The following is a 12,474-nucleotide window of genomic DNA, read 5'->3' as shown; positions in this document are numbered from 1 at the left end:
TCAGGAAGATTATGGTTGTTGTTGTTTTTAACAAAAATAGTAGCACTGGAAGTGGGGGACGGAATCACTGGTTATTAATCTGTGGAAGACAAAGCTTTATGGTGGGATTTAGATTATCTTTGTTCTAAAATATTTGGCAGCCTGTGAAATTTCCAGTACAATCCTATACACGTTTACTCAAAAATATGCCCCACTGAATTCAATGGAACCTAGTACTAGTGGGTTTAGGAACAAGTACAATGCACTTTGCTGAAGGATGCCACTGTATAAGACTCCACAGCTAACATTTGTTGAACAACCAGGATGTTCATAGAGCACAAGCTGGCTATTGCACACAATCCTTTCAGAAGAATTTGTTTTAATCAGTTCTCAGCTTGGTGACAACCAAATGTGTCTTGTTGAGCAAAAACCCACTTGTGCAAAAGGACTTTTGGTTTCTCTTCTCTCTCCTCCAGCCTAGGGAAGTATCATCTCCAGAAGATCCCTCAACCCTCTGGAGTAATCATTTTCGGAATGGGGACTGCAGGGGAGCAAGGTCCCATTACTGTATGTGAGCACAACAGACATCCATTCATGTTATGTTGAAGCTCATCTGTTATCTTAAAAACCTACTATAATTTACTATGATCAGGCTGCTGGAAAACATGGTTAGCGATCATGATGGGCCAGCCAACAGAGCATCAAGACTTAAAACCTTGCATTCAAATCTCAACTCAGACATAACAAAAATGGTCTCAGGTCAGTAACTCTGAGATTGTTACATTTCCCACTGAAATCAATGGGGATTGTGTCTGAGTACATATCTTTTGAACTGAAAGTCCAGCTCCAACCACATTTTCTCAGAAGTGGGATTTACTTCCACATCTGAAGGCAGCGCTGTTTAGGGAAGTTTTTAAGGACTGATGTTATTACAGTATTATGTTTTTAGGTATGTTGTAAGCCGCCCAAGAGTGGCTGGGGAAACCCAACCAGATGGGCGGGGTATAAATAATAAAATTATTATTATCATCATCACATATGCATGCCTTGAATTACAAAACTGATTCTTCATTGGTTTAAAAAATGGAAATCATAATCTAGCACATGAGGCTTAATAAGATACCAGCACCTAATTCACCCTTAGAAAGAAAGTGCTATTTAACGAATGGGCTGCTTCAAGGTAAGAATGCAGCTTCAATACTTTTGTTCATCAAGTACTGTGTAAGTTAGCTGCCAATTCAAAATATTCAACAGTACATTTCCATGGTAAACTCAATTGTTCCATAGAATTCTATTGTGTGCTATTCTTTTTCAACACCCAACGATTTAATCCTCCACTTGCTATGCAGCGGCACTCATTTAATTAGGTAGTTCCACTATGGGACATCTGATAGTATATTGTCTGAGAAATAATCCCTACAATAATTTAAAATCCACAGCAGTGTTTCCTGTACTAGTAAAATAAATGACTGTCCAACATTAAGATAAATTATCCAACTTCAGTGTAGACTGGAATCTAGCAGACTACTATAGAAGGCCGCATGGCTGTCTAACATAGCATTTTGTTTCCAACTGGCTAACCAACTGTACTGGTGTCAACAAAGCACTTTTCACTCACACTACTGCTTGTAGAAGCCAGACATGTTCAGGGAGGAGGAGCAGAAATTTGTTAACTATGCAGTTAATTCTACAAGTGACCAATAATCTTGAGTGATGCAATAGCAGACATCCTTGGGGGATAGATGGAAATAATTAGTTTAACATAATTAAGAAACCAAGGCTTGTAATCTGCACAATTCAGAGAGTTTAAGAGCCATTTTATATATTGCACAGAGCAATCTTCCCAACCTGGTGCCCTCCATATTCTTTGGTTTAGAACACCTGTTAGTCCAAAGCAGCTAGCAAATACTGTACCAGGTTTGGGAAGACCTGATACAGAGGCAAATCAAAGGTATTGCCCTACAGAGAACTGCTGCCCCACAAAGTTCTGAGATAAGTGTACCTTACAATACATGCATTTCCCAGTTTGCAGCATTCCAGCTGGCTCTGTCCTATTGAAAGCAGTGGGACTTGATCTATATAAAACTGTGTCCCAGCTAGTTTTGGAGATGGAGTGCAGAATGTGTAATAAATAAATAAATAAATAAAGCCCAGCTTTATTTTACTGACTTAAGAACACACATTTATGACGCACCAAGAGCAACAGAAGAGAGGAGGGAAGCCATGCTGTTGTCAACGTTTTATCAAGAGGTATGAATGTTGTGTTCCCAACAGATGCAGTCCAAGAACGACACCGGTATGGAAGATCTCATTTTACATCCATTTATTTCATCCCATGGCCATTTAAAGCATAATAGTCAATACATTTCTAACACTACAGAGAAATAATACCAGGGTGACCAGAGTATATATACAAGCCAAAAATAAAAAAATAAAAAAGATGTGGACAGCTGAATAAGAGTATGTATTCAGTATGGAATCCATTGAACTTCATTCAGCTCAGGCTTTGTTCTTTAGGGAACAAGGTGCTAATGTGCCACTCTCATATAAAGTGAGTGTAATTGCTTCCAAAGCAAGTTACTGCTGAAAACATAGATGGAAGCAAGTTAAGTGTAACACTAAATTTCACCTATAAACCTAGGAGCAACACTTCCTTGAATCAATTTCCACCCTCCAACACCATTACTACTCTGTATTTGTTTTTTGTGGTTTTTTTTGTTTTTTACAAAAGCCTACTGTTTTATTAAGGCATATTTTGCCCTGAGCAATTTGGTGGAAATTAGCCCAAAAGTCTAAACAGTTAAAAGGCAAGCACCAAGTGACCCTTTTGTAGACAAATATAGCAATCTTTTTTGTTTGTTTGTTTGCTAGCTCACCTATTAAGCTGGGAGTAACATACAAAAAGTATTGCTCAACGATTTGGTAGAACAAAAACTTTTTTTTCTTTTCTTTTTTACTTTAGGCCAAACTTCCAAGGCTGGCAAGCTTAAAGTTAGGCACTGAAGTAGATGCTGAAATGGTTAAGAAGTCGCATGTAAGATTGGACCTTTGCTGTCTTACACCTGAATTCAGGCATCCCTGTTTGAAAACTCAGGCTAAGCCCAAGATATCCCAAACAACCACAGCCAAAGTGTCAAGTCAACTCAAGCTAAGAGATAATAATCTAATGTACCATAAAGTGGTCCTCAAGGCTCTGACTACACACATATCCATTCTAGCTAAAGTCAACTTGTGCAAGCTTGTTGTGAACACATTTATCTTGTCCCCCCCTCCCCCCAGATCTGACATATTAGCCAATCATATGTCCAAAGTAGCACAGGTTATTCATTCAAAATCCAATGCACATCTCTATTTAGAAGGCCTGAATGCTCTTCCCTCTACAGATACAGCTTTTAAGTAGGGCCAGAAGACCACACAATCCGTAATTTAGAAATAAAGAATAATGTTAAGTGGCAAACAAGTGCCTTCTTTTATACAAATTTAGACAATACAGGCTATCTACTAAGCTATCAAGAGTATCCAGAAAAAGAAACACAGCCAATTCTACATTTTATTCACATTTATTTTTCGCTTTTAGTGTGCTCACAGAAAATTAGAACACCTTAAGCAGGAATTTAATAGCAATTTTGTAAGCAAAGTTACATTCCATCTCTAAGTCAAATTGGTCAAAGCTTCTCCAGTATTTACAAAAACATGATAGACAAGATGCTACACAAAAACCATTGCATCTGAAACTGGTTTTTATTCTTTATTCTGAAAGACAACTGGAAAAAGAAAGCATCGTCTGCTGTCATCAAAAACATACCACAGTATAAACAGTAACCATTCCACTTATCACAGCTTGGTTGAGTTTAAAATTGTGTGTGGTTTTTTTCTTTTTTCTTTTAAGGTCCAAGATTACTGCAATTTTACAAAAAAATAAAAATAAAATGGGCAGGGTGGAAAAAGTTGCAAACTTAATGTGCTTCTGGATATCAAGATTTGTTTTTATACAATAGTCACAGTTAAAAACACCCTGCTGGTAATACATAATTACACTTTATTAAGGTCATAAACCAGCAATAAACAATAAAGCCTATACAACTTGTATTTCTACTTAATCACTGACTGGTACAGCTAACATGAGATAAGTGAAAGTTCCTATGGTTTAAATGAATTTCCTAAGACTATGATCTTTTTTTTTAAAATCTGAGTATTGGAATTTTTCTTCTTCCTTCTTAGTCAAGACTTGTAGTGTTGTAAACCTTATAGAACATCTGCCTCACAAAATACATTGTAATAACTTTCTTTTTTAAAAAAGACTAACCCCTTATTTCTTGTGGCACATTTTCTTGGCAAATTATCTGCACCACTAATTCCCCATTGTGACCCCTTATCACTTCATTTGCTATCCCTTTATTGACCCATCCATTTCCTTCATATATGGGCATGTCCATAGATTGACAGAGAAAAAAAAAAGTTTACATTTTGAGTAAAAGATGCAAAGTATGCAAAAAACATTAATACTGATGCAAAAAAAAAAGAGGAGGAGGAGGAGGAACGAGGCGGAGGGAGGCGTTTAGTCTCTCCTCTGCCGGTTGGAATGGTGGTAACAGAATGATCTGAGATGGGATCTGTGGGTAGAGACAAAAAAGAGAAAGACATCTTTTAAATCAATCCCTGGTTGTAGACAAGTTCTCCAGAACCAGTACCTGGCACCACTCCAAACAAACAAACGGGGGGGAAGAAAAGTTCAATCATCTCAAAATTGCCAAATTTTCCTCTCTCTCTCTCTCTTTTTTACTCTGCCGACTCAGCTGGTGGAGCTTCTGGACTAGACTCGGACGGGGCTTCCTGTGTAGGAGCTGCCGCCGCTGCCGCCGGCTCCTCTGCTTTCGGCGCCTCTTGCTCAGTTGAGCTGGCTTCGGGGGCAGCGCTCGGGGCAGCAGGTGCCTCTTCCTGCTTCTCCTCGGGCTTCTGCTCTTCGGCAGGCTTGGCCTCCTCCCCAGCAGGCTTCTCGGGCGCAGTCTCTTCTGATTTGGCCTCCTGAGAGCCCCCGGCCTCCTCCTTGGCCTCCTCTGTGCTGCCGGTGGCGGCAGCAGCGGAAGGAGACGCCTCCTGGGCGGCCGCTTTGCTCTCCTCCTCGTTGCTGGCGGGTTCTGGGGTGGCGGCCGCCCCTTCCTCTTTGCCCCCTTCTCCCGCAGCGCCCGCCCCTTCGTTCTCGGCTCCTTCCCCAGACTCCTTTTTGTTCTTTTTAAAGGAGAAGCCGCTTAGCTTAAAGGACTTTTTGAAGGAAAAGCGCTTCTTTTTTTTTTTAGGGGTCTCGTTGCTGGACGAAGGGGTGGCTGCCTCCTCGGCCTTGGAGGAGGACTCCCCTTCGACGGGAGAGGCCGGCTCCGTGCTCTCGGCCTCGGCCACCTCCTTCTCCGAGGCAGCCTCCGAAGGGCTCTGCTCCTCCTTCACAGACTCCTCGGCCGGAGCGCTGCCGTTCGCCTGGACCTCCTCCTTGCCCGCCTCGGCGGCAGCTGGCGAAGCGTCGCCATTCACCTTCACGTGGCCGTTCTCCTGGAAGAGATGAACTCAGCGTTATTGGAGGAGAAGGGGGAGCGAAAGGAAGATCTCTCTCACGTCAAGCGCAGGTGGACACAGGACTATATACCCTGTTTGCAGTCAAAGGGATATAAACATAGTCAAAGGAACCCAGCACTGCACAAATCAGTTTATGTGACATAACTCCCTGGGCCAGCCATGGCAGCACGTTGCCAGCGACTTTCCCGCTGCTTTTCCCGAGGAGCGCGCGTGACGCAATGGCCGGGCTCGGGGGAGGGGAGGCGACGCCATTCAGACGCAAGCCCCTCCTCCCCGCGCCCTTTTCACTCCGGCTCGTCCCTTCAGGGCTCCCCCCACCCAGCTATTTGGGCGCGGCGTCAAGTCAGCGTCGTTTGGAAACGCGCCGCGTGGCCGCCGTCCACGCGGCTGCTTCCCTTCTGCGATTTAATCAACACTCCCCCCCCCGCCCCGCCCCGCGCGCGAGCATCACCCATCACCGCCACCTTTTCTCAACACACCCTGCGAGAATCGAACGAGGCCAAGGCAGCGAGGAGTCTCCGCCGGCAGAGGGCACTGCGGCTCCATTTTGCCAAATCCACCCGAAGGAGGAGCGAAGCGCCGAGGGAGGAGACTTCGGAGAGAAGCGCTGGCGAAGCAGGAGGAAGCGTCGCCTTGGCCAGGATCGCCTCTGCTAGGCGAACAAAAGCTCCGTCCGCAGCTTCTCCCAGCCCCTTCCTTCTACCACCACCACCACCTTCCTGGTGCCAAACGGAGAGACAAATCCCCACCTCCCGCCCACCATAGTGGAAGGAGCGGCGCCTCCGCTCCCCAGCGCACCGGTTGCCTTTTTATTTCTATGCAAAGCGCGCCTCCAGCTCCTCCGTGGAGCGGCGAGGCGACGAGACAGCAGCTGCCGCTAAGAGGCGTGGTGCAGCCCGGCCGAGAGCGAAGCGCCGCCACATGCAACATGCACATGCACGCGGTTGCAGGCGCGCAAGCCGCCCGGGCTGCCCCACGTTCAGCCCGGTGCCGCCGGCACGCTCGCGCATCCCTTAGCAACAGCTCTCCAAAGCGCGCGCACAGCCGCGCCTCTCCGAAAATCTCGCCCTAATCTCCCACCAATGCCGGGAGAGTAGCCTTGGCTACGACAAGAATATGCACACGGGGCGGGGGGGGGGGGTCTCGTAGTGCCGTCTACGATCAACCACATTCAGCGTGTGCCGCAAGCTTGTATGCAGGCAACCGCCAGAGCGAAGAAGGATCCAGCAAGCAAGATGGAGAAGACGGTCTCTCAGCCCCTTCCCCAATACACACGGACAACTCTCCAGCGCCCCCCACCCACCAAGCACCGCTGTCGCTTGCTCTTGCCTTATCACTGCCAAGCTCCACTACACTCTCCTCACGCGCCAAAGAGGAGAATTGGGGGGGGGGGGGGAGAGAGAGAGAGAGAAAGAGAACAGAATAGGGGCTGCTACAGGATAGGAAGCCATCGAGAGGAGCACACGATCAGTTCCAACCAAGAGCACGAATACAGCAAAAAAGGTCTTCAAAGATGCCGCCAGTTTATAAGCAGCAAACTGTGCACCACGCCAAAGGGAAAACACATCTCACTGTACACAAGCATCTAGCAAATTTCTGCCTCCACCACACTACTACGCCTAAAACACTGGGTCCACAGCAGTGCGAAAAGCCACTCCTTTTCATTACCATTCTTTTAAAGGGCTGTAGTCAGATTAAAAAAAAAAAAAGCCATGCATCCCCACCAAGCAAGAAAGTGGGAGCCGAACGAAACACCGTGCACACCATTTATTTTCTTCAAAGAGAGAGAGACATTATTCCATTATCATCATTCCTCGCTTCTCCCCATTTGCACCCCGCTTACCTGTCCATTCGCCTTCGAAGGCGACGCAGGCACCGCTTCCCCGGGCTTCTCGGCAGCGGCTTCGCCTTTTGCAGCGTTCTTGGAGAACTGAGCACCCATGCTGGTTTTATTCAACAAAGAAACTCAACAGATCCAAAAGAAGGGAGGAAACAAAGAGCGGTGGGTTCGTATAAATGCTGGGAGACCAGCAGCCTGAAGAGCAGCAACACAAACACACACCAGAGGGGGAGGAGGAGGAGGTGATGGGGGTGGGGGTGGGAAAAAAAGAGAGAAGACAACCGATTATTTTAAAATATGTACACTCCCGGATTTTTTTTATTTAAAAAAAAATTAAAAGCTGGAGAGGTCAAAAAAGCAGCAGCGCAGAAGCAAAAGGGGGGGAAAAGGAAGGAGGAAAAAAGTCGAGCAAAAATATTAGAAGCCCAAGGTTAGTACAAAAAAAGAAGTAATAAAAAATCCCAGATTTGTAGCCGTACTGTAGACAAGGGGAAAATGGAGAAATCTCCCTGGTCGCTAATAAGATGCGGAGTCCAACGCCCAAGTGCACAGATGAATGGGCTTCCCGAGCGCTGACGGCAGCCCCCGCCCGCCGCCGACCAATCACGGCGCCGCCAGACAAAAGAGGGGGCGGGGCCTCCAATTGGAGCGAACAATGGAGCTGCGATTGCAAATAATTTGAAATCGGCCTTGGACTGATAATTAATACTCCGAAGAATATAAATAAATTAATGAGATTAGAGCGTGCACCCCGATTTCTCTTTAAAAAGCGGGGGAGTGCGGGGGGGGGAATCGAACGCTGCACGGTGGGAGACAAGAGTTTATTTCCCTTTCCTTTCGCTGGCGGACGAACACTCCTCATAAAAAGCGGGGGGGGGGGGAGGGAGAGAAGGTATCCCTCTTCTTGCAGTGGTGGGAGCCTCTGTTTGGTGTTTGTCTCTCCGTGTCTTCCTTCTCCTCCCCCCAAGCCCCGTGTTAAGTTAGAGACAATGGTTTGACTTGTGTGTGTGTTTGTGATTTCATCTTCTCGCCCCCGCTGCCTCTCCCCCCCCCCCCGCTTTCCATGCCTCTTCCTCCTCCCCCTTTTCAGCTCGAAGAGGTGGGTGGGGGTGGAGGACTCAACAGATATGGAGGCTCGAGGTTTCGCTCCCCCCCCTTTAATTGGTTGCAATTGTTCAATCGTCCCAATTTGGAAGGTATTTAAACCACGTAGATCAAGTTTCGCCAAACGAGATCACGAGTTGAACGTTATTAGGTCTGTAGGCCAGATGTGAAAAATGCTTTCACCAGCTGCCGTCGCTGCTGCTGCCATGGCTAGGGAAAGGGAGAGTGCCCTTCCCCCCATCAATATTGGTTTGAAATAAAATATTTTGCGAGGAGCCTACGGGTCTAATTAAATCTCGCTGCCTGATTAACTTTGATTTGTATCTAAATTTTTTTTTTTTAAAAAAAAAAAGCTGCTGAGACTGCAAATCCCCTTTAAAAAAATGATGATGATGAAATGAAGCCAATGCCATCAAGAAGAGCTGCTTGTGTGTTTTCCAAAAAGAGCGAGCGAGAGAAGCGTCCACGTGTACTTGGAAAACGCTCCTAGCCAAATGGAACGGGAGTCTTGATTCGTTTCCATGTGGTGCACGTCGGAGCCATGATGGCTTGTGTGCAAACGCGAATGGTCTGGATTTCGACAGAGGCAGGGGAGGGGGCTTCCCACCTTAAGCACCGCGCAGCCTGATCCTATACTTCGCCTCCTTCCCTCCCCCCACCCATCGAAATCCGTGAGCTATGGGCACACCTAGCTTTGCATTGTTAGGAGTACAAGCCTAGCATAGCTTCATGGTGGGCTTTCTCTCTCGCCCCCCCTCCCTTTCCGCCCGTTCAGTTTAAATGGCTACAGTGGAGTGATAGCAAACGCCGAGCGATCTCTCCTCTCGCTGCTTCGAAAGCAATCACATCACTCAGGATACCAAAATGCCGGTGGGTTGAGGTTGGGGGGGGGTGATGGTTTCTAAAAGGGGGTTTGCAAAGCAGCAGCTCCACAGCCCACCCTTCTCCCTCCCTACGGACTTCATTGTGTGATGGCTCCAGATTTGTGCACTCACTGCCGTTCAGTAATACCCCCCCTTCCCTTGCCAACACTCTAGTATTTTTAGCAAGATGGCACTCAGTCAAAGAATATTTAGTTTCTTGTGGGCAAAATACACCACGAGGCATTTGGTTTTTACATCAAGCTTTCTTCCTCTCTCTCCCCCCGCCCTCCCCGCTTCCTTCCTTATTCCCTTGCCTCCCCCGCGGTATTCCTTCAAATGCAATTCCTTTCTCCAGCCCGGAGGACGGGAAAAATGGATCGCGTGGTGGAAATCCATTAGTGCCAACCGCGATTTCTTTGTTTTAATCATTATTTCTCGCTCTTTTGGAAAGGGGATGGGGGACGACGACGACGACGACGGTTTTAGACACGCTGCTTCAGCTCGATGCATTATTCACTCTCCAAGTTATATTCCCCTAGAGCCCGCCCCCTTTTTTTGTAGATGTGCATCGTGCCAACAAACAGGGCTTTTCGCCCTTTAGGGAAATCGGGCAGGCAGCCGGCAGCACTAGTTGATACAAACCGACCGTGTGCATGTGTGTGTGTGTGCACATGTGGCAGTCCCCAACCGAAACGTCATCTGGATAAATCCATTAGCATCCAGGTGCAGTTTTGGAGCCTGTTGATTTTTCTTCACTGGAACACTACCATATTCCCTTCCATCTCCATTATTTGGGAGCTGTCGGTTTAAATCGCTGCTGAGAATCCTGTCTTAGGAGGAAGAGGAAGGAGGCAGCGGCGGCGACGGCCACAGGCATCTCTTGCAAGCATCTGCATCAAAGGGAGGGCAAACTGAGCTAGTCTGGGGACTCCTTTCTTTTCTCTCGGCCAGCCTCATTTGAGAAGGCTCGGCTCCTTTATTGCTCCTTTGTTACCCCGGCTGCATTGCTTTTGCAGGGTGCCTATTTACACGGTATCGGCTGGTTGCCTAGGCGACGGCCGGGGAAGATTCGAAAGGGAGGGGAGGGGCTCGCGTGAGAGGGAGGGAGGGAGCGAGCGAGCGAGCGAGGGCGAGGCGCGGCAGCACCAAGCAGATGGACCCTCGAGAGGGGCGGGGGTTGGGTGGAGAGGAAGATGGGCTGCTGGAGTTGGGAGGAGACTCGCAAAGGAACCAGCTGGAAGAAACCCCAAGAGAGCAAAGGAGCTCTGAGAGCGGGGAGGGGGACTCATTTCCTTTCTCTGAACAACTTCTTGGAACCATTTCCAAAGGGGGAGCCATGTTTGTTGATTATTTATTTGTTGCATTTATTCCCTACCTTTTCTTTCTCCAAAGTAGGTTAGGCTGGGAGGCAGTGACTGGTCCAAAGGCACCCAGTGAGGTTTTATGGCCAAGTAGGGTAGCAGTTTGAAAGCACGTCAAAGTGCAAGTAGATAAATAGGTACCACTCCGGAGGGAAGGTAAACAGCGTTTCCGTGCGCTGCTCTGGTTCGCCAGAAGTGGCTTAGTCATGCTGGCCACATGACCCGGAAGCTGTACGCCGGCTCCCTCGGCCACTAAAGCGAGATGAGCGCCACAACCCCAGAGTCGGCCATGGCTGGACCTAATGGTCAGGGGTCCCTTTACCTTTACGTTTAGGGATTTGAACTTTGGTCTCCCAGGTCCTAGTCCGGCACTGTAACAAAGGAGCCAACTCCTAGGGGCTGAGGTCCTTTCAGCCCCCCCCCCGAAATATTTGAAGGGGCTGCCTCCCCCTCACCCCCAGTTCATAGGCATTGCCATTCAAACGGTGTGCATGTACTGCATCTTGTGATAATAATAATAATTTTATTATTTGTACCCTACCCATCTGGCTGGGTTTCCCCAGCCACTCTGGGCAGCTCCCAACAGAACACTAGAAACAGAATAAAACTTCAAACATTTAAAACTTCCCCAAACAGGGGTGCCTTCAGATGTCTTCTAAAAGTCGGATAGTTGTTTTTTTCCTTGACATCTGATGGGAGGGCATTCCATAGGGCGGGCGCCACCACCGAGAAGGCCCTCTGTCTGGTTCAGTTATGCAGGATGGAGCTTACTTCCCCTCCCCAAATTTTATTCAAGTTGCCCCCCCTACATTGTAACCATTATGCTGCAATGGCTTGTTAGCCTACTGCAGCAAAACCAACAATGACAAAGAGTCTTGTGGTACCTGAAAACCTTTCACACATTTACTGTGGCATAAGCTCTGGCAAACTGTGTGGTGCACAGGATGAAAGGAACTCAAAAAACATACCTGGAATGGGAACTTCAGCCAGCATGGCCATGGATGATGGAGCTCAGCAGCGCATGGGAGGACCCCAGGTTCCTTATCCCTGACATAATGCATTTGTTAGGCTTTCAGGTGACACAGGAAGCCTTGGTTCTCATCGGAGTAGTTGGGCAACCCCAGCAACAAACATAATTCACTTTGGAGTCCAGAAATTGATACAGGAAAGGGGAAAGTTGAAGAAGAAAAAACAGGGTAGGACAGGAAAAGGGTGGACAAAAATCACACACAAACTTACTCTCCTTAGAGAAAGTGTGGTAGAGCTGCCTAAATCTGGAGAGAAATAGTTTCCTTTCAAGACACCAGAGCAGGATCGGTATTTTTCCTTTCTGGTGGGACTTGGTGCCTTTCAAAGCTGCAAGAGTAGAATTTCAAGAAGTTCAGAATGTCTTTGTATATGTAGATCAGTGGATGAGGAGACTGCTGTGCTTGCAGCCCTGCCTGTCATGTTGAGGCTGTCCTGTTCTCCGACACAGGTGGATTCAGATGTTTTCCTGGTGGTGTGGTTTTAGTCATTTTGAAAGATAATTTGGGAACTGTTCCTAATACAGGCAGGTGTGAATTAAGCATCAGCCTAAATATTCACACTGCTGCATGTAAGACTGGCTAGCAGTTTAACTTTTTTCCCGGCTGATCAATGACTTTATCTCAGTGCCTCTTCCAAACTATTAGGCCCAATGCTACAAACAGCCCTGGGTTGAACCACTTGGTTTGTGCCGGTAGTGAAGTGATGCACTCAGCTAGCCACTTCTCTGTGG

General features: G+C 47.3%; 1 protein-coding gene across 2 annotated transcripts; it reads right to left on the bottom strand.

Annotated features, from left to right (window-relative positions):
* Positions 1 to 2,287: 2,287 nt before the first annotated feature.
* Positions 2,288 to 8,108, bottom strand: MARCKS (myristoylated alanine rich protein kinase C substrate). Of its 2 annotated transcripts, XM_081855925.1 has the most exons (3): positions 7,867 to 8,108; positions 7,391 to 7,582; positions 2,288 to 5,523 (listed from the first exon to the last, which is right to left on the bottom strand). In XM_081855925.1, the coding sequence occupies exons 2-3, from the start codon at positions 7,487 to 7,489 to the stop codon at positions 4,759 to 4,761; spliced, it is 864 nt and encodes a 287-aa protein (XP_081712051.1). In that variant the 5' UTR covers positions 7,490 to 7,582; positions 7,867 to 8,108; the 3' UTR covers positions 2,288 to 4,758. The 2 variants fall into 2 exon arrangements, with proteins under 2 accessions (XP_081712051.1, XP_081712050.1); XM_081855924.1 differs by having other exon boundaries at positions 7,391 to 8,107.
* Between the last annotated feature and the right edge of the window lie 4,366 nt (positions 8,109 to 12,474).

Source organism: Podarcis erhardii (genome assembly GCF_964252035.2).
Source record: "Podarcis erhardii genome assembly, chromosome: 3".
Taxonomy (NCBI): domain Eukaryota; kingdom Metazoa; phylum Chordata; class Lepidosauria; order Squamata; family Lacertidae; genus Podarcis; species Podarcis erhardii.
The sequence above is the reverse complement of the archived record's forward strand: the minus strand, read 5'-3'. Positions and strand labels throughout refer to the sequence as shown.

Bases quoted from the DNA above. Each gene is read 5' to 3' on its own strand.
- MARCKS (XM_081855925.1), bottom strand. From the start codon at position 7,489: ATGGGTGCTCAGTTCTCCAAGAACGCTGCAAAAGGCGAAGCCGCTGCC. The intron at 5,524-7,390 runs GTAAGCGGGGTG...CATCTCTTCCAG, and splicing joins CTTCGAAGGCGAATGGACAG to GAGAACGGCCACGTGAAGGT.